The 19,881-nt window shown below is 50.8% G+C and overlaps 8 protein-coding genes across 8 annotated transcripts; 2 read left to right on the forward strand and 6 right to left on the reverse strand.

Annotated features, from left to right (window-relative positions):
* Positions 1 to 702: 702 nt before the first annotated feature.
* On the forward strand, positions 703 to 2,681 carry VTN77DRAFT_413 (uncharacterized protein; the record flags this gene model as incomplete). The annotated part of the gene is made up of 2 exons (XM_069420155.1): positions 703 to 1,818; positions 1,875 to 2,681. 2 exons carry the CDS (start codon positions 703 to 705, stop codon positions 2,679 to 2,681), a joined length of 1,923 nt encoding a protein of 640 aa, XP_069280474.1.
* Positions 2,682 to 3,623: 942 nt separating this feature from the next.
* On the reverse strand, positions 3,624 to 4,704 carry VTN77DRAFT_414 (uncharacterized protein; the record flags this gene model as incomplete). The annotated part of the gene is made up of 3 exons (XM_069420166.1): positions 3,624 to 4,382; positions 4,541 to 4,641; positions 4,701 to 4,704. The coding sequence occupies 3 exons, from the start codon at positions 4,702 to 4,704 to the stop codon at positions 3,624 to 3,626; spliced, it is 864 nt and encodes a 287-aa protein (XP_069280475.1).
* A 288-nt stretch (positions 4,705 to 4,992) lies between these two features.
* On the forward strand, positions 4,993 to 7,827 carry VTN77DRAFT_415 (uncharacterized protein; the record flags this gene model as incomplete). The annotated part of the gene is made up of 1 exon (XM_069420177.1): positions 4,993 to 7,827. One exon carries the CDS (start codon positions 4,993 to 4,995, stop codon positions 7,825 to 7,827), a length of 2,835 nt encoding a protein of 944 aa, XP_069280476.1.
* Positions 7,828 to 8,219: 392 nt separating this feature from the next.
* Positions 8,220 to 9,191, reverse strand: VTN77DRAFT_416 (uncharacterized protein; the record flags this gene model as incomplete). Its single annotated transcript, XM_069420188.1, has 3 exons — positions 8,220 to 8,455; positions 8,515 to 8,853; positions 8,957 to 9,191. The coding sequence occupies 3 exons, from the start codon at positions 9,189 to 9,191 to the stop codon at positions 8,220 to 8,222; spliced, it is 810 nt and encodes a 269-aa protein (XP_069280477.1).
* A 2,520-nt stretch (positions 9,192 to 11,711) lies between these two features.
* Positions 11,712 to 12,085, reverse strand: VTN77DRAFT_417 (uncharacterized protein; the record flags this gene model as incomplete). Its single annotated transcript, XM_069420199.1, has 2 exons — positions 11,712 to 11,931; positions 12,018 to 12,085. 2 exons carry the CDS (start codon positions 12,083 to 12,085, stop codon positions 11,712 to 11,714), a joined length of 288 nt encoding a protein of 95 aa, XP_069280478.1.
* A 433-nt stretch (positions 12,086 to 12,518) lies between these two features.
* On the reverse strand, positions 12,519 to 12,935 carry VTN77DRAFT_418 (uncharacterized protein; the record flags this gene model as incomplete). The annotated part of the gene is made up of 2 exons (XM_069420210.1): positions 12,519 to 12,737; positions 12,813 to 12,935. 2 exons carry the CDS (start codon positions 12,933 to 12,935, stop codon positions 12,519 to 12,521), a joined length of 342 nt encoding a protein of 113 aa, XP_069280479.1.
* A 947-nt stretch (positions 12,936 to 13,882) lies between these two features.
* VTN77DRAFT_419 (uncharacterized protein) lies at positions 13,883 to 14,973 on the reverse strand (the record flags this gene model as incomplete). Its single annotated transcript, XM_069420221.1, has 3 exons — positions 13,883 to 13,946; positions 14,010 to 14,083; positions 14,140 to 14,973. The coding sequence occupies 3 exons, from the start codon at positions 14,971 to 14,973 to the stop codon at positions 13,883 to 13,885; spliced, it is 972 nt and encodes a 323-aa protein (XP_069280480.1).
* Positions 14,974 to 16,435: 1,462 nt separating this feature from the next.
* VTN77DRAFT_420 (uncharacterized protein) lies at positions 16,436 to 19,778 on the reverse strand (the record flags this gene model as incomplete). The annotated part of the gene is made up of 16 exons (XM_069420233.1): positions 16,436 to 16,900; positions 16,955 to 17,018; positions 17,089 to 17,123; positions 17,178 to 17,253; positions 17,524 to 17,552; positions 17,663 to 17,677; positions 17,741 to 17,759; positions 17,836 to 17,920; positions 17,981 to 18,029; positions 18,105 to 18,125; positions 18,190 to 18,232; positions 18,313 to 18,400; positions 18,533 to 18,813; positions 18,866 to 19,414; positions 19,466 to 19,603; positions 19,663 to 19,778. 16 exons carry the CDS (start codon positions 19,776 to 19,778, stop codon positions 16,436 to 16,438), a joined length of 2,073 nt encoding a protein of 690 aa, XP_069280481.1.
* Positions 19,779 to 19,881: the final 103 nt, after the last annotated feature.

Consider the following 19,881-nt stretch of genomic DNA (forward strand, 5'->3'; position numbering starts at 1 on the left):
GGTCATGTGACTAAAAGGTACATGTTTTCATGTACTTTCTCGCTAAAATCTCACTCAAATGGCATGAACGGAAAGTTGGAAAATCCATGAATTCCATCATGAGGTTTCTGAGTCACATGATATTTCCTATATAGGTTAGGCAATTTGAAGGCTATGATCATGTGACTCTCTTGGCATTTAACAGATTAGGTTAAGTTTATCGGCATTCCTGGGCCGACAGCCGGAATTCTTTCCATCCGCAAGGACTTGCCTAGTCTGTCATCGATAGCTGAAGCTAATCTGTGCGGGGCCTCTTTGCATTGCTTTTTGGCTACCGATAGAGAGAAAAAGAACCCCAATTGGATGATTCATATTGTCTTGCAGTACTCCATACATAGATAGAAATTGCTCCTCTAGCCAGAGAGGAGACTTTTTTTTTTGAAATTGGTGGTAATCACGTCTGCAGACGTTGCTTTGCAGAAGCTTCCGAATCTGGAATTCTATTATACGGAGTAGACTCCAGTTACCGGTTGGTTCACTCCACTCCGCTTCCTCTACCGTCTTACAGGTTCACGATTCAAAATTCTTCCATTGCAACCGTTTGCTGCAATTGCTACCCATATCGTACAGCCTATGATGATTTGTTGAGGGCTTGAAACGCAACAACTATCTAAATGACTTGGATGCTGTGAGGGGCAGGGCAATTCGTGTGGTTGACTCACAATGGCGCTCGATGATGCTATCCTCACAGCCGAACAATCAGATCCGTACACTCGATCCTCCATGTCCGGCTCACCCTTGGCTCAAGCAGCGATCGCTCGAGATCTGGCCAATTATGCGGATGATGAAGGCTGCAACTCTGATGATGACTCAGAGGCTTCAACCATGCGTCCGGTGAATAGCGTGCTGGGCTCGACCCCCCATTCCTTGGCCGGTTCATACCGTCGACCCAGTGGCTTCACGGCTGGACCTCGTGGCACCGTCGTTCCTCATCCTGTCGACCAAGACCAATATTTGACTCGCCAGGAGAGAGAGCAGGCGCGTGAAGAAGAGAGGGATCTCTTGAGTGACAACAACGTCATCCCGTCTGATCGCTCCCGGATGGATACTGGCAGCAATCTGCAAAAGAAGATCAGTGCCACCTTGTTGAGGAAACCTTCTCTCAGCCGGGCGGTTGGCGAGGAAGCGGTGGCCACCAGCGACGGTGCTCTTCCGACAGAGACAACTTCTCTGTTAAGAAGTTCAGATCATGCGGGTCCCGCTGATCAGTCCGAAATCGACAGAAAATGGGAGGAAGCCGTGATGGCAGGACTGATCCAAGCACAGGTCATCGGCAAATACTCGCTCCCTCTCATGGTGACCTTTCTGCTCCAGTACTCATTGACGGTGGCCAGTATCTTCACAGTCGGCCATCTGGGCAAGGTAGAGTTGGGTGCAGTGAGTTTGGCCAGTATGACAGTCAGTATCACTGGTTCTGCGGTCTACCAAGGCCTTGCCACCAGCTTGGATACGCTGTGTGCGCAGGCGTACGGGTCAGGAAAGAAGAAGCTGGTCGGGCTGCAAATGCAGCGAATGGTCTATTTTCTTTGGGTTGTCACGATCCCGATAGCCATTCTGTGGCTCCTTGCAGACAAGATCCTGGTGACTATCATACCCGAGAAAGAGGTGGCCATCCTCGCAGGACAGTATTTAAAGGTGGTCGTTCTGGGGGCGCCTGGATATGCATGCTTTGAGAGCGGTAAACGATTTGTCCAAGCACAGGGCATTTTCACTGCGTCGCTGTATGTACTGCTGATATGTGCGCCGTTGAATGCCTTTATGAATTGGTTTTTTGTTTGGGTATGTAATGACATCGCATCCCTATTTCGAGTAAACTGTCACTGACTTCTGATAAGAAACTTGAATGGGGCTTCATTGGCGCCCCCATCGCTGTGGCCATCACGGAAACTCTTCTGCCGTTATTCCTCTTCCTTTATGTCTACTTCGTTGCTGGTCGCGAGTGCTGGAATGGATTCACGTGGAGGGCTCTACAGAATTGGGGGCCCATGATCCGCCTGGCTCTTCCGGGGCTCATCATGGTTGAAGCCGAATGTCTCGCCTTTGAGCTTCTCACGCTCACATCTTCCTACCTGGGAACGACAGCGCTTGCGGCACAATCCATTCTGAGCACCATCACCAGCATCACATTCCAGGTTCCATTCCCCTTGTCAATCGCGGGTAGTACTCGGGTCGCGAACCTGATCGGAGCCACCCTCGCTGGTGCCGCTCGTACCGCTGCGAAGGTCAGCTTGAGCGGGGCCGTCATTGTCGGCATCATGAATATGACTTTACTCTCTGCATTGCGTTCGTATATCCCACGACTCTTCACGTCAGACGACGAAGTGATTGCGATGGTCGCCTCGATCCTCCCTCTTTGTGCAGCCTTCCAACTCTTCGATGCCCTGGCCGCGAACTGCAACGGGATCCTACGTGGACTGGGCAGGCAGGAAGTCGGAGGCTACGTGCAAGTCTTCTGCTACTACGCGGTCGCGATGCCCATTAGCATGGGGACCACCTTTGGGCTGAATTGGGGCCTTAAGGGGTTATGGACTGGCGTTGCCATCGCGCTTTCCCTCGTCGTCTGTATCGAGAGTGTCTTCCTTAGCCGGACGAGCTGGCAGCGATCTGTAGAGGAGGCTCGCAAGCGGAACGCCATGGCCTAGTCGACTCCAAATGGACCCCTCGACCTCTGGAAGGACTACGTATAGTCTTTGCCATATATAGAAGTCTACACTGACTGTATATAGAACAACACCCAAATCACCAGGCTTCGCGGGGGGGCTTCTCTATGTACAGGTATCTATGCATGAGTGTTATTTGTTACGAGTAAATGTTGATGACTTAATGTTTTCATGTTTTTATACCGAGTCTTTTTTTTTCTGTTATGCTATGTATTTAAATATCCGATCTCCTCGCCCGTTATACTTATACTCACATGATCCTGCTTTGATTCTTAGACGACATATGTTTTTTGCTTGTCTGGTTTGTCTTTTTCGGAGTTTCAGAGTCCGATGATGATAGGCTATAGCTAGAGGTAGAATGCAGGTAGAAAGAAGGTAGATACAGTAAGTAGATACCTAGCTAGGTAGGTAGCTATGTATGTATGTCCGCATAACTATGAATATCGATCCAACCTGAGTGCAAAAGGAATGTGCTCCTACTACTACTTACTCTATTCTGGTATACTCCAGCACCGTGTAGTTATAATAGAATAAAAAAGGACAAGAATCCTTTTCAGTTTCTTTCTTTGCCTTCGTATTTCTATTTTTCTTTTTCTCTTTTCCCCTCGAAGGAGGGTGGGAATAAAAAGCTTAGATCTTGTAAACAGCACAGAACAGAAACGCCGAGATATCATACATACATGCATGCATGGCAAGAAAAGAAATTAAAAAAAAAAAGGAGAAAAAGGAAATTTATAGAAAAAAAAAAGCCCAAGTCATGCCCCAGGAATTTATTTGAAATAAATCATGCGCGAATGAATTTTTCCCATTCTCAACCGAACCGATGACAAGCAAACGTAGGTAGGGGGTAGATAGATAGGTTCAAAGAACAAGACTAGACTCCTGCCAACAGTGCAACTAGCTCGGCTAGTTGATGGCTTCTGACTAGTACTCGAGAATAGCCCACGTGTTCTCGTCGACAGTCGAAAATATCAAGCCCGCAGTAAGCAGCTCATCGCCTGCCCGGGCCACCTCCGTGTAGGGGAGGTTCAGTTTCGCCGAAATATGCTGCACGTGCAGACCTTCGTTGCTCTGCGGCTCGCTTTTCAGCAGGTTGAACACCCGTCGGGCGACAGGGGACATTGCTGGGAGAGGGCGGCCTTCGCTGACGCCGCTGCCGTAGGGGTCGTGAGCGGCAGCACCACCGCTAAATCCACCTGCTGCTCCTTTTGCTGCACCTGCTCCTCCAGCTGCCGGTGGAGGTCCCCGCGTAAAGAAGAGATGTACGGCCGTGGCCTCGAGGAAGTGATAGTGCAGCTCGTTGATGTCCGTCAAGGGCCGGACCGTATGCGCGCCCAGATATCGCTTATTCCCAAACGACTTCAACCTGCCAAACACCTTGACGAACCCGTTCAGCTCAACCTTGGGCTTCCCCGACCCCGCTTTTCCCCCATCCACGTCCATGTTATCGTCCATTCCGCCAGTTGTCATGTCGACCCATAGCTTGGCTTCGATCTCGCCCGTCCCATCGTCGATTTTGTAAGTGATGTTCGTGCTTTGAGAGCTGATGTTGCGGACTTGGCCGACAAAATACAGACTGCCGATGTCGGCGCCGTCTATCTGGTAGGGCGCTTCAGGGTGAGCCTGGGTGGCGTCTAGGATTTGTTTGATCGTTACAGGGCGGAGGGTGTTGTTGTCGACTTGCTGGGTCAAGGTTAGTAGATAATGTAGTGAGAGAGAGACGCGGAATGAAATTGCGGGTGATTGTTCGAAGGATCGTAAGATCATAAACAATGGAGATTGAGAGTTGGATATAGAAAAAAATATATGTATCATAAAAATTCTTGAAAGATTCAGCTTACCTTCCCCCCAGCTGGACTGTTCATCTCGCCTGGCATGAACCCCCCGCCGCCGGCCATCCCTTGAGCGCCGTACGAGGTGGTGGTGTACCCGTATCCACCGTCTGCAGACATGTAAGAGGAATGAGAGAAACAAAGAACCGGAAAATACGAAGTGACTCACCCATTTTTTCACTTTTAATTACAGACGCTCTCAGGCGAATATGTCAATGGAGCTTGGAAGGTCCTGTTGTCTGAGGAAGCGCCTGTCTTCCCATATGTCTCTTTTTGGCGGGACGTGTCACGCGTCGCGGGGAAGCAGTTTGCCGTGTTTGCAGCTGCCCCAGTGTGGGAACTTTTTCCCTCACCGCCTTCGGATAGCGTTGAAGTTTTCAGAGCAGGAAAGAAAAGTCGATAAAGTGGTGAATTACTATTACAACCACTTGTTTTCTTTTTGAATACAGGCAGAGTGCAGAATGCCTCACCGGGCGGCCTCGCCGGCCGCGTCCGAAAATGAGTTCGACATATCCAACGCTCTTTTCAAAGATGACGGCGATTCCGACACCGAGGAAAGCTGGGGCCAGACCAAGCGGAAGCAGAAGGCAATACCACCAGAGAACCTGAATGTGCTCGATGCAGTTGAAGATGGTAACGACGACGAGGATGATGACGACGATGAGGCGTTTATTGCCGCAACGCAGGCTGCCGCGAATCGCAAGGCGTCAAATCTCAAGGGGAGAACGGTCAAGAAAGGTGGTGGTTTCCAGGCCATGGGTCTGAATGCCCATCTGCTCAAGGCCATCGCCCGCAAAGGGTTCTCCGTCCCAACTCCGATCCAGCGCAAGACGATCCCCGTGATTTTGGACGACCAGGATGTGGTTGGCATGGCGCGTACTGGTTCCGGAAAGACAGCTGCTTTCGTGATTCCCATGATCGAGAAACTCAAGAGCCATAGCAGCAAGATGGGCTCTCGGGCGTTGATCCTGTCGCCGTCAAGAGAACTGGCGCTTCAGACCCTGAAGGTCGTGAAGGAACTCTCGCGGGGAACAGACCTTAAGGCCGTTCTGCTCGTTGGTGGAGACAGCTTGGAGGAGCAGTTTGGACTCATGGCGGGAAATCCTGATATTGTCATCGCAACACCTGGACGGTTCCTGCATTTGAAAGTTGAGATGGGATTGGACCTGTCTAGTATCAAATATGTCGTGTTTGATGAGGCAGACAGGCTGTTCGAGATGGGTTTCGCCGCTCAATTGACGGAGATTCTACATGGTCTCCCTCCAACGCGACAGACCCTGTTATTTTCTGCCACGCTGCCCAAATCGCTCGTTGAATTTGCTAGGGCTGGTTTGCAGGAGCCGAAACTTATCCGTCTGGACACGGAGGGAAAAATCTCTCCTGATCTTCAGAACGCATTTTTCTCCGTCAAGTCAGCCGAGAAAGAGGGAGCGCTGCTCTACATTCTCCACGAAATCATCAAAATGCCTACCGGTCCTACAGAAGCTGCTCAGCGGCTAAAGGAACAAGGAGCCGATTCAAAAAAGAACTCGAAGAAGCGGAAGAGGGCGGAGATGGAGAAGGCAATCAACACGACAGAGTCACCGACGAAATATTCGACAATTGTATTCGCGGCGACGAAGCATCATGTTGACTATCTCACGTCTCTGCTTCGGGAAGCCGGCTTCGCAGTGTCATATGCGTACGGATCGCTGGACCAAACCGCGCGCAAGATCCAGGTGCAGAACTTCAGAACCGGTATTACGAATATCTTGGTCGTAACAGATGTCGCTGCACGTGGTATCGACATACCCATTCTAGCGAATGTTATCAATTACGACTTCCCCTCGCAGCCCAAGATTTTCGTCCACCGCGTTGGCCGAACTGCCCGAGCCGGTCAAAAGGGATGGAGTTACAGTCTTGTCCGGGACTCGGACGCTCCTTATCTCCTTGATCTCCAACTTTTCCTCGGACGGAGACTCGTTCTGGGCCGAGAGTCTGAGCAGGTTAATTTCGCACAAGATGTGGTTGTTGGAAGTTTCCCAAGGGATACTCTGTCGAACCACTGTGAGTGGGTCACAAAGCTCTTGGCTGAACAGGCGGATCTTGAGTCACAACGCAATGTAGCTATGAAGGGTGAGAAGCTCTACATGCGAACCAGGAACTCTGCATCACTAGAGAGTGCCAAACGGGCGAAAGAGGTGGTCGCTTCTGATAATTGGATGGCGCTGCATGCTCTCTTCAACGATGAAGCGAGTCAAATGGAAGCTGAACGCGAGAAAATGCTTGCTCGCCTTGGAGGTTATCGCCCGCAAGAGACAATCTTCGAGATTGGTAGCAGACGCGGCGGCATGAAAGCAAACGATGAGACCATTGATATGATCAAGAGGGTACGCTCCACTCTGGAGGAGAAGAAGAAGCGTGCACGTTCTGGAGGGCCCTCTGAGGTGGTGGGAGATGAAACCAGCGCACGCAGAGACAAGGACGGAGAAGACAAATCGGACGTCGATGGGTTCTCTAGCGATGACGACGATGATGATGACGCGCCTAAGGGTCCAGCGGACAACATGTCCCTTGCATCTGACTCCGAGCTTGAAGTCACGTTCTCGTCCTACTCGCAGAGTGGAAAATCAAAGTCAAAGAAGAAGTCGACTTCAGCAACTTCCTTCCAGAATCCCGAGTACTTCATGTCATACACCCCGGCCAACCACTCACTCGCAGAAGACAGAGCCTATGGTGTGCACTCTGGTTCCGCGTCGAACTTCGCCCAGGCCTCGCGGGACGCTACTATGGACCTGACGGCCGACGAGAAGGCCGGATTTGCAGAGCCGCGCTCCATCATGCGCTGGGACAAGCGACACAAGAAATACGTCTCGCGGCGTAACGACGAAGACGGGTCTAAGGGAGGCGTTGCTCTCATCCGCGGCGAAAGCGGGACCAAGATCGCCGCCAGCTTCCGCAGCGGCCGCTTCGAAGCGTGGAAGAAGCAGAAACGCCTGTCTCGTCTGCCTCGGGTGGGCGAAACCGAAAATGCCAGCCTGACCGCGGAGCTGAACGCCGCTCTCTCGGGCCGGAAATACCGACACAACAAGCAGCAAGCGCCCAAGCCAGCGGATAAGCTGCGTGGCGACTACGAGAAGAAGAAGAAGAAGCTTGAAGCGGCCAAGGAGCGGCAGGCTGCTGGTGGTGGTGCTGTTGGTGGACAAGGGGCAAAGAACGAGCTGAAGAGTAATGAGGATATCCGGAAAGCGAGGAAGTTGAAAGAGAAGAGGAGGGCGAAGAACGCGAGGCCGTCTAAGAAGGCGAAACTTCGTTGAGCTGAAAAAAAAATTCACTGAATGGCCGCCCTGGTGGTGGTGTACTGTATTGTACATACATGTGGGTAGTTCAAGGACAACTGGCTGTACGCATACCTAGATATGTGGTTATAGGGGAAATCGCGATGCTATTATCTATATTATGCTTTAACTAGATACAGAAACCAGGCCCAAGCGTAGTGTATTTATTCTCAGGGCCGCCTGAATTAGGTACAACTCAAACGTATGTAGGAATGGAATAAGGGTTATTATGACACTTTGTGGTATCAGGGTGGAGGAAAAAGAGACAAAATGGGTAATAACAATGTAAGATGCAGAGCTGGTATGTATATACGTATGTACTTCCTCTGGACTTCACGTCACAGCAGGAAGCTGGCCGATGGTCGCAATTACTACATCCGCCTGATCTGCTTCTCTCCCTTGAACTTGTCGAACGTCGCGGTGCCAAAGTGGCTCCACCACTCGAACAGCATCGTATCGCAGATGAGCTTGAACCAGGGCGTGAACTTCAGGTCGGGCTGCGCGAACATCTGCTTGAGTTCGTCGGCAGTGACGTACTTGGTATCGCGGACCTCGTTCGGGTTGACGTTGAGATCGACATCCGCTTGGATGAAGAGGATGTAGTCGACTAAAACACAAACACCGTTAACACCACTGACTCCTCTGATTGACTGATGTCTGACTCACTCTCATGTTCACCCCATTTCCCATCACTAGCCGCCTTGTAATGGATGCGGGTCAGGAACTCGAATTTCTCCAACGGCACCTGCTCCGCCTTGATGCCCAACTCCTGGTTCAGTTTCCGTTGCGCCGCTCGCTTGACGCCCAGAATGGCCGCCTCGAGTTCTGCGCCCGTCTCGCCCGCCACCCCCAGCGGGTGCGAGCAGCACGTGTTCGTCCACATATCCGGGAAGGTGATCTTCTCCGAGGCGCGCTGCTGGAGCAGCAGGCGTTTGTTGGAGTCGAAGAGGAAGACGGAGAAGGCGCGGTGCAGGAGGCCTTTGTTGATGTTGCTCATCAGGTGGCCTGGAAGAAGCAGCAATTAGCCATGTCGATCGAGATTTTCCATCCACGGTAACGGTCGTTCCACAGCATCAAGGCTCTCGCGAATTGAATGAAACAAACTTACAGGTCTTCTTGCTCGCACTGCCAATCGGCTTGTCGTCCGTATCCAGGACGATACACACCTCATCCATCAGACGAATCTGCTCCTCATCGTACCCTTCGAGGTCACTGTCGCGGGCAGAGGACGCATTGTTCGCGGAGGGCAGCACGGAGCGAGCCAGCGAGGTATCGACGTCGGGGAAGAGCGTCAGGACGTTCTCTGCCGTGATGGTCTGGGCGACTGTCGTTGTGGTACTCATCTTGACGGTGTACAATAAGGGGGTCGGAGCAATTGTTGGGGAGAACAATGATAAGAATCGGGTAATATTAATTCTGATTATATTGTAACCTTCATTGATTGAGCCTACACGTGGGGGCGCAGGAACCGTTGGAGCGGTGAGAGATGGCAGAACACGCCGTCCCCAGGGACTCCCCACACCGCTGGGAGGGTATCCAATTCCGAAGTACAGAGTATAGAGATCACATCCTGTCGTTTGCAAGAGCAATAACCATCCGCCAGGGGAGAACTCCAAAATATACTTTGGCATTGACACCTAATGACCTCATCTCTTCAACTGCGGTGAGAGGCTAAAAGATACCTTAACCCTGTCGTCACCCACAGGAATCGCAAATGGCAACATCGCAGCAATATATATATATATATATATCTAAGAATGTTCCCATGACCTTTGAGCAGCCATCTACTTCGGTTCGATGTCTCTCATGCATGACATGACGACCAAACAAATTGACTTTGTTGGAATCGGTGGTCAACTCCTTGCTAGTTAAATACATTCGTTCTATCTGCTTTGATCAAGCTGAGCTTATCCGCCAACAATTTCAAATATATGGTGCTGCAAAGCGAATATCCTGGAGACTTACCACGTAGTAAAGGGTTATAGGGAAATAGAAACTTAGCGAGTATCACCACCTAGCTATCCTTAGATTTGTGAATTTCTCCTGATGAGCGCATCACGTGCGGGTAAACCTGTATATTATATGCCTAAAGAAGCCTCATGCATAGCCGGCTTTGTTGTCAACTCTGCTACCTAATAATGAGACGCCATATCACTCATCACTACGGAGTAAAGCACTTGGTCCTTTAGGACGCTATTGACGGTTCAGTATATAGGTAGTTCTTGTCTCTTCCAAACTTGCAAGTTGAATCCTATACAGAGTACATTATATTATATTATGTCCACTTATGTGAGTTCTAAATCCCCTATGGTACTGTACAGTACAGTACATGTCATGATATCTATCATACAACCTCGCCTTTTTTAATTTATTCAATCCTTTTTTTTATAGAAAAAAAATGAAGGTCGTTGGGTGACAGACTGACAGACTGACAGCTGAACCCGTTGCTTGAATAATAATATTCAGCTTCCCCAGTCTCAGTCTCAGTCTCGTCCCAGTATCGGTGTCAGTATCGGCCTTCTGGGTCTTAGTCTCGGTCTTTTCCTTTTCTTCACTTTCCTCTACTTTCCTTTCCTTCAATCAGCATATTCCCTACAGAGTTAGAGTTGTTAGACTTAATAGGATGGCTTCGACCGGAATAATACTCCGGAACACCATATTCCGTACACAATACTCTATATGTACAAAGTACATAATACATTAGTTAGGTAGTCATGAGCGTCGCAATCCGGCTCTGGACACGAGTCATGACTCGTGAGTGCTGCTAATCTGTCCAGTGCCGGGCGAACATTCTACTCCGTATTTGTGAGGGTGGGGAAGATCTGGGAGGTCTAGACAGGACTAGGTTGGGAACTAGTTTTTGACGGGTTTGACGGTTGACCCTGAAGAAGAGAGTGGTGCCCAGACTGCCCACTGTCCGGGTCTGTTTTAATAATAAATAAATAAATAACAATTTAGGTATGGACTTTGGAAGACGGAGGACCTACCCTAAATGGAGGAAGACCCAGGGCCAGACCCAGACCGAGACCGAGACGAGACCACGGAGTGAGGGATTATAATTAACCGTAGTTCGGTTCGATAATAATTCCCAAAAGTCAAACTGTCAAACTGTCAAACTCACTTTCCACGTAGGTAGTGGGAATAATTATTAGTAAGTGATATAATTGTACTCCGTATACTTCGTATGCAGTTGCATAAGCATACTTCCTCTATCCTATCCCTGTCCTGTACTATACAAGGTACGGAATATTGCGGCCAACGTCGGGATCTTCCGACCAACAAAGTCGTACCAATTAATTAAATACTACACCCTCTTCTTCACGGGCCTTGTAGATCCTGACGAGCTGGTCGGCCAGGTCTAAGTCCAACGGAGTATATAGCCGGTTTACGTTCCGACAAGGGTATCGTCTGATCCAGTCAGAAGACTCGGAAGACGTTGGACGAAAGACTTGGTAGCGCTGCTCCTTAGCTCGCAATGCACAGCTCGTCGCGTCGCTGGTTGGCCTGCCTGTGCAGGGGTGCCATCGGCAAGCGGTCGATATCTGTGTCTGGCTGCTTGCGGCAGTCATGACAGATGCTTTAGACGCGGTGGAACTGTACGTTATGCTCCATCGTCTGTCACTGTCACTGTCACTGTCACCGTACTCCGTCCTCTATAATCGAGTGGTTGGGATGATCTGCCTGTCTTTCGCGTGGCCTCTGCGACCCTTTGGGGGCGATTTCATGCTTGATTTCGTAAGAATATTGTAATACTCCCCGGAAAGTCCTTCAAGTCCAACAGCTTCAAAAGGACGGTTGTTTTTTCCGCTTCGTAGACGCCAGGGTCCTATTAACTCAGGGTCCCACCGTCCCAGGCGTGGAAATTAGGCAGCCCAGTCTGCCCAGACAGCTGGCCGGTTCACCAGGTGTACCGTGCTCGCGGCTATCTTCAGTTTAAGCAACGTCAGGAGAGATCCGCCCCGCGCGGTACGGAGTACGGAGCTCCGTACGGAGGAATACTCCGTACTTGATAGGGGACTCGAGACCTGACCAGCCTGACAGGGCAGCGTCGCAGCGAGTGTCTGTCCTAGGCCTCGTTGAACCCTAATACGGGGGAAATCGCGATGAGACAGCTCCGTTTGTGGTATTAATTTTAGGCTAATGACTAGCCTTCACCGTTCAACTCCTACCCTAAAGTCCGAGCCTCCTGGTTGAATAACAGGAGCTGCCGCGAGACTGACAGCACAGGCGACACCATTCAGCTTGGATCATTGAAATAAGGACCTCCTCTTCAGTCAACCCAGAGCGATAGACTCTGGCAACGAACTGGGGACGATAGCCGTGGGCTGTCGTGTTGAGAACTTGGGAGACCCGAATCAAGAACCCCTGCTCTCCGCTTGCTCAATAGCCAGCTTGGCCACCAGCCCTGGTTCAGTCAGAGACATTCCAGGTCGCAGTTGGGCTCCAAGCTACTCCGTATGCGGAATTGGTACTCCCCGTACACACGCGTAAGTAGCACTCCCGGCTCCGTAGCCATGGTGAGGATGCAATTTTAATAACAGGGTTGTCCTAATACTGCAATTCCTGTTTGGCGCAGAACAGGCCTAACTAATACCGACTTTCCGGACTCCGGACCCGTGTCAGCACTCTGGTTCGTCGAAGCTAACTTCTCCTGGATAGACGTGGTCAATTTAGCAATCTCGATCGTGCCCGAGGTCCAGGCAGTCGGTTGCAGGTTCGTCCAAGCTCCTGACACGGCCCACCAGTTCCGTAAGCGTAAACATTTTGATTATAGCCACGTCTCGAGGCGAGCCGGAATTCATAATCCGCACTAGCGGATCGACGAGACTCTGGTGGAGAATCGGGGAGGAAAGGCTGCTTTCATGGAGTACTCCGTAGTCTCGGCCCGACTGTCTCAAACAGTCACCTACTCGAAGCATGTATGGAACATTGATATCGAGTTGGTCTTGCGGAGAAGCACTTACAGTGGAAGGATTGGCAAACAAGCCTTCGTATTCGGGTCCCGAAGCGCCAAAGAGGTGATTAACCAAGTGAGTAAAAAGCACCACATAAAAAAAGTCCAGACCAATGATCAAGAAAGAGCTCATGCGCAGTGCTAAATGTACTCTGTACATTACACACCCTACACCCTTTTCCCAATGGATAGTCCCTCTTAACGAAGTTAAGAACTCCGTAAAAGAGATTGGTGGGCTTAGCGCCTAGGCCGCCCCGACTGCGTCTGTCTGCGTCTGCGGTCGGCGCGATATTTGTCATTAATGATGCAGAGTGATGCTGGTCTGATCAAGTCAGTATTAGCAAGAAGAATTGCGGTAGTATCCATATACAGTGCCAAATAAAGATACCCAAAACAGTAGTAAATATGCTAACACTACGTCCAAAATTTGTATGGAAGCCAGCTTCCAAATTCTATGGGGCAGAGAAAGCTCACAGACGGTGACAGACCCCCATGCATGATCTTAAATGATCCACATGCCTGACCCCTGACTTGTATGCAAGAAAGACCTTCAGATTTCGGCCCCCAAAGACGTAGATCCCCCGACTCACATGATTCAGCGTCAACACAGCGAATTAATTTAAAAAAAGCAAAAAACCACAGTCATCTTTGGATGGATGCATGGGACGTGCAAATGACGGCTGTGTGCAGGGAAAAAAAAAAGTGTAACAACTGGCAATGTCGACTTCTCTGCTCGTACCCCAAAGTCTCGTAATACAACCAAAAAAAAAAGTCCAAACGAGGGTCGTAGAGACGTTGCAATGCAATGTCAAAATTCCCAGAAAACACTCATATTCCAATGGATACACCATCATCCGATTTCCGTCCTGAATGCAATGTGTTATGTATGCTGAATCCCACCGTACGGCTCCTGCAGGGTTGTCTCCAGTGTGTTGCTCGTGCAATGCGGGAACTGGATAGGAAATTGCGCCGTAGATGAAATTGTTCCAGACATCCTGGATTATACTGGCAGGGAGCGTTCCACAACGGTCGGAAGAGTTGGATGGGGCTGAATGGGCCCCAGAGTAGAAATCGGACTTCTCATTTAGGCACGTTACGTGGTCGGTTTGCACAACCATCTTCGCGACGCTCTCCGCGATGATGCCTATCATATTCGTGTCAATTGCTGCGCATTGCGGAGACTTGGATTCAGACCAGCAAAGCTTACCTGTATAAAGTGTCCCGACGGGCGAAACAAGCCCCGCATCGATCACAACTGAACGGTTTGGCCCCCTCATGGACCTGACAAAGATCATCAGCATCCCGTTTGCAGAATGGAGTGAACAAATTTGACTGACACTAGAGAAGTGACGCTCGAGATCTGTCTTCCTGTCAAACTGTTTGCCACAGTCACCACAGCTATGTTTTCTTTTGTGGTTCGGATCATGTTTTTTCATGTGCTCGCGGCGGTTCGAATTTCTGCTAAACGCATAGCCACACACTGCACATGGAAACCTGAGCTCATAAGGCGACAAAGAGCGTCCGCGCCTGCCCGATCTCCTCCTGTTTCTCGTTCCCGCTGGGGATGACTCGGGGGAGGTGGAGCTTTCGACCGATGATCGGCGGTTCTGATTGAGCGCATCCGAGAAGAACGGCATGTTATGAGCTACGGGAACTTCCCACGCTGAGTTCGCCCTTTGCCTTTCCCCTATTTGAACTCTTGACGGCGTATTGGTCTGTGGCGGGGGCGTCAAGGACCATGCTCCTGAAGGTTGACGGTAAATCGGGATATTATTTTCTTTATCCCGTACGTCAGGACTATAGACAACGTCGTGAGATGTAATTCCGGAAAAGCCCACCAAGGATGGCTGGACCGCAGAAGACTCATTGTATGAGGGGTAGGCTGTAACTGGGCGATACCCCGGGGCACTCGAAGCCGGACCACAGAAGCTTGGGGTCGAGATGGGATGGTCAGACCAGCAATGCAGCGGCAGTTGCATTGACCGATTATCTCTCAGCTGATGGAATGGCAACTCCATTCCACCTTGGAAGATCCCAAGTCCGACTGCTTGCTGGGAATGACCAACGACCACCTGGACATCCAGACCAGCTTGCGAGCTAGACGAGTAGGAAATCGCCCTGTTAAATCCGGCTGTGTTTTCAGGAGAAGCGCGTTCATCTGGAGGAGACATAGGAAAGGACCTGTCTGGAGTCCCTTGCATAGCGAGAAAAAAGATAGATGAGGGGTAGCCAGCAATGTTTCGACTAATTCAAAGAGTTGTAAACAGAACAGAACAAAACGAGCAACGCGCTGCCAGAGCACTCCTTTATTTTCTCAAAAACTCGATGAAGAGTGACGAGGTCGAGAGGAGTATATAAGGTGGTAAGGTGGACCGACTAACACAAGACAGCTACCCTAATCGAGAGGCTCTAATCGAAGTATATGGCAGCTGAGGAAAGACAGTCACCATTATGACTGGTGACGAACTTCAAGACGATGGGCTGGGGGATACATGGCGTTGTGGTGCCATGGGGGAAGTGGGTAAGGAGGTAAGAGAGGAAAAAAAAAAACAAAGGCATGTCAGAACAGGCAAGGCAGACTCTAAGAGAAGTACGGAGTAACAGGCTCTCATTCAGCCGTTTTTCTGGCGGCCCGCCAAATAAGCGCGGTACTTCCAAGACCCTGCAAGCTTAATTAGCGTCTGATTCAACTGTGTGATCCGGAATGAAATATCGGGCGCGGAGGGCAGTTCTGATGGGTCTCCCGGGGTGGTAGACAGAGCAGAATATCCCTGATGCTCAATGGTGAGTCTTGACCAGGGGTAGAGATATGTGAAGTGAAGGGGGGGTAGACCAGGAGAAGAGAGGTACACCATCCAGAGGGGACCAGCCAGGCAGCGTAGATGGACCGTCTCCACGTTGCTCGTCCTTGACGGCTTGGCACTCGCCAGCGAAAGCACCCTTCAAAGCAGTCCCAATTTTGAAATAATTTGAAGCAGCCTAGTTCGGTCCCGACAGTCTGGATAACCCTAGCAAACGAGGCGGCTGTGCGTGTGATGGTTCACTGGAAAGACCGTCACAATGCCCGGGATCAAGGGCAGAAGGACGCAATAGTCAAGCCTATCCCACCAGTGAGAGGCAGGCACAGAGACCCTGGCTGCAGATTGCTATATAGCATGATTTTTCCCTGGTGATCAGGTGATCACTAGGCTCTGAAGTATGTATGGGATTTGTAGTTGTTTCACCGCCTTCCCAAGGGACTCGACGTATCATCGACCTGGACGCCAAAAGAAGAAATTGGAAGGCCATTCAAAGCAAAGCGTTCTATTCTGGCTCTTGAGCAATCGCGGAGTCAACCCCTCTGTCGTTGTATGTACTGTACATATCGGACCAAAGAATATCTCCGGACGGTGGAGGCGGATGGCGCCACTTTTGGGCTTTAGCGCCAGAGCCATTTTGAGTTCGACTCTCCATTAGGCAGTTAATTGTCAGGGCACGAGTGCGTGTAGATAAGCTATCACGGGCGTGGCATTGGCCTGGACCCATCCCAAACCCCTTCCCCTCGGGGCATCCAGCCAACAACCCGCAGGCCGGGTACCTCAGATGCAGGCATCCACCGGGGCACCCGCCGGGGCATCCACGGTTCCTCACTGCTCAGTGACTGCGCTGCTGGAATGCTACTGTGGCGGCCACTTGCTCGATTTGAGAGCGCAACCTCTCCACCTCGTCGATCACGCCTGCGAGCCCGCTTGCGGCCGGCGCCGACCCTGACCCGCGCGCTTCGGAGCGGCGCTCGGCCGGGCTGCCACGTCTCTTGCCAGCAGCCAATGACAGCGCGTCCCCGGCGATGGGGTGGAGCGGGGTGTGACGCGGGGGGAAGATGTCCGGTCTCCCCGAGAAAGCGCGCCCCGATCCTGGCCCTGACCAGAGGGCCGTCAGCGCAGGAGGGGTCTGCGTCCGCCTACGCGACCGCTTCGGGCTGCTAATAGCCTCGTACGCTAGGATGATTGCGACAAACGGCAGATGGGTGATTTTGAGCAGCACGATGCGTAGCCGGCGTAACGCTTCTGCAGAGAGCGCCAGGCGCAACGGCCGCAGGAAAAGAAGGGGGATCAGGTTCTGGCATTCGTCAACAGCCGGTGAGGGCAAGTCGTTGGAGCAAGGCGCACTGACCAGGGGAGGCATAAAGTAGGTTAATCGACGGGAGCTACTGCTCTCCAGAACGTAGATCGAGAGTCTGACAGCAACGCCAGAGCTTAGTATCGCGGCGCGAAGCGCAAGGACGGGAAGCTCGGATCACGACTCACTGGAATAGATACTCTTCGCGTGCATGCGCCATAACCTGCAGAACGCCGTCAACTTCCAGCTACCGTCCTGCTGGGAAAGAAATACACACCCCTTCAAGGCTCATGCTCATCAGACTGATCAGAGATGAGATCAGCAATATGTTGGTCATCGAGACGAAGACGATCCTGGAAAAATTTCATCCACCTGCGTCAGTTCCTCACAGAGAATTGAGAAACGTATCCTCTCTAGTTTCGAGGCTGTTCTGCATAACCCGTGTGGCGCAGGTCAGAAAAAAAACAAGAGTTCATGGCGAGACATGCACATGTGCGCAATGAAAATGGCGCAGGACAGATTGCGGTGCAAGTGATTGGCCATCGCCATCTGAACTCCAACGTGACCAAGAGCGCATGGGGGTTTTTTTTTGCAGGTTGTTGATAGAGTGGGCAGTAACTCACATGAGGCCGTAGCCGAAGATGGGTGAGATCTAGACATTAGCGCGTCAGTCAACCTTTCCATCAGGCCCAATCAATGCCGGAGAAGCCCCGGGAATTTCAATTAGGACTGCATAACAGCCGCCTGAACACATGTTCTTACATCTTGCGCGATGTCCTGACAGCCAACCAATTCAGCCACTGTTCATCAAGTATTGTCTACAAGCGGGCAATGACGTACAAATCCAATTTGGGTAGACCTGCCTCGCCAATCACTCGTCAGTTTTTCAAAGAAAGCGATTCGCAGATTCAAAGACAACAAACAGTTTGCCTTACCCAAAGAAAACCTTGACGAGGATCCAGGACATTTGTTTCAGTGTTAGTCGGTCACGAGCCAGCATCGTAAAGGTCGTCAAAAACCCTGGGAGGAAGAGTCGGTCAGTGAACTCCCGTCTCGATCGAGGCGCTAGGGGGGCACTACCCAGGTACAGAACGATGACGACAGGCATAAACTTTAGAAAAGCCTTCGTCTAAACCGTTGAACCTAGTCAGGATCACCATACTCGTAGGGCGGGTCTAGGCGCAGGCCCCAATGAAGACTGTACCATTTCCTTAAGCACTGGTATCTACGGCGGTGAAAATTAGCATCTTAGCAAGGCAGGGGGCTGTGCTCGTCAGGGCCCGACGTACTAGGCTTCCAAAGTAGGGATTCAAGCTCACTAGCGAGCAGATCCTAAACGTCACCGCATCAGCACACACGAAACAGAGGAGACAGAGGCTGTGCACAGCTATAAAGAGACGGTGAAGCCGTACCTGGGAACCAGAAATAGAGCTTCCAAAGATAGAATATCAAAAGAGAGGTCGATGATGTCGTCGCTCTGTTTCACCACACCCACGATTCCTGGACCATTTGCATCAGCTGTTTGCGCCCAAAACTAGACCGAGCCACCGGAAACGATGATCAATTCAGCTGGGAAGGACCGTGATGACGGTGGTGACAAGCAAGGCAGACTTGTAAGGAGCGATGACTCACGGGCAACAACGAAGGCAATTCCGGTACCAATGATCCCGAGATTCCAGAGGCTCCAAAAATCCATCTGGTAGAAGAGCATTCCCGCATCTGTCATGCCACTGAGCTCATCATAGGCAAAGGCAGCAATCCAGATGTACATCATAGTCTCAAGCGGACTAATCTTGGAGGGATCACGCTCGACCAGCACTGCATAATACAGGCCCAGGAAAGAAACAAAGAACGCTGCTTCGAATGCCTTTCGGTATATTGGCACCCTAAGACGAGAATAGGGATCCACGGTCCTGAGGATGCCAATGTCAGTTCCCATTCATTGCTGCTGTGGTCCACTCCCACCTTTTGTTGAGAATCTGTGGCGATTTCTTCGAGTGTAAACTCAGGGTTTCCCAGAAGACAATTTCACCATTCCAGATATCATCAATGATCCTCTGAACGACTTTTTGACTGAGGAACTTCTTAGCATGTGCAATCGCCGCAATTTCCAACGCGTTCAGGCCATAAAATAATGAATATTGCTCGTCAGTGCAAGAATCCTCAAATATGCTTTCTGTGCCACCTAATCGGCTAGAGTCACTTCCTCCCTTTCGGCCGAAAAAGCCATGAAGGGAGGAATCTGAACTAGAAAGAAGAGGAGTTCTCTCGTGAGCGGCTCTAGATCCTGGAACTTCCTCAGACACACCGAAACCAGAGGAGCCCCTCTCTGCTTCAGCGATGGTTACTGAATCTCTCCTTGGGCCAGGAAGCTCTTGCAGGAGAAAATCAATGGTTTCTCGATACGAGAGAGACGAGAGGAATTGCCAGGCGACGAATTCGCAAGCATATCCACGGCTCTCGTTGAGACCAAATTCATCATCGGGGACATTGTCAAATTGCCATTTGAGTATCCTAGGGATGTGAGCGCACGGAGCATCACGCAAAAAGTTTTCACGGACTCACATAAGAGCACAAATGATGCTTTGGTTGTGGACGTTCTCGGATAGAGAAGTTATCAGTGGCCGGAGCTGTTGTCCAAGAATGGACGATCTCATCTGGTCGAACGTACAGGGTACATCCGAAATTGCAGCTACGAGGTATCTGGCGAACGTCCCGGTATGAATTTCGAAGTTTCCACACTTCGCGAGAAAGTAACTTACCTGGAAAGCTTCCGGACAACCTCAGGCAGCGGCTCGTCATTGTCGATCAACGGCACTTCGAGTTCCTCATCTTCCAACACATGGGACGAGATTGACTGTGATAAACCGACTACCATTTGTGCCCGGCTGGCTATTTCTATAAGGTGTCCTAAAAACGAATTGATGAATGGAAGTAGCACCCGCGAGCGCACTTGGCGATCGGACGGTTTAGAGAGTAGA

Source organism: Rasamsonia byssochlamydoides (assembly GCF_041956645.1).
Source record: "Rasamsonia byssochlamydoides strain NRRL 3658 unplaced genomic scaffold VTN77scaffold_10, whole genome shotgun sequence".
Classification (NCBI taxonomy): Eukaryota; Fungi; Ascomycota; class Eurotiomycetes; order Eurotiales; family Trichocomaceae; genus Rasamsonia; species Rasamsonia byssochlamydoides.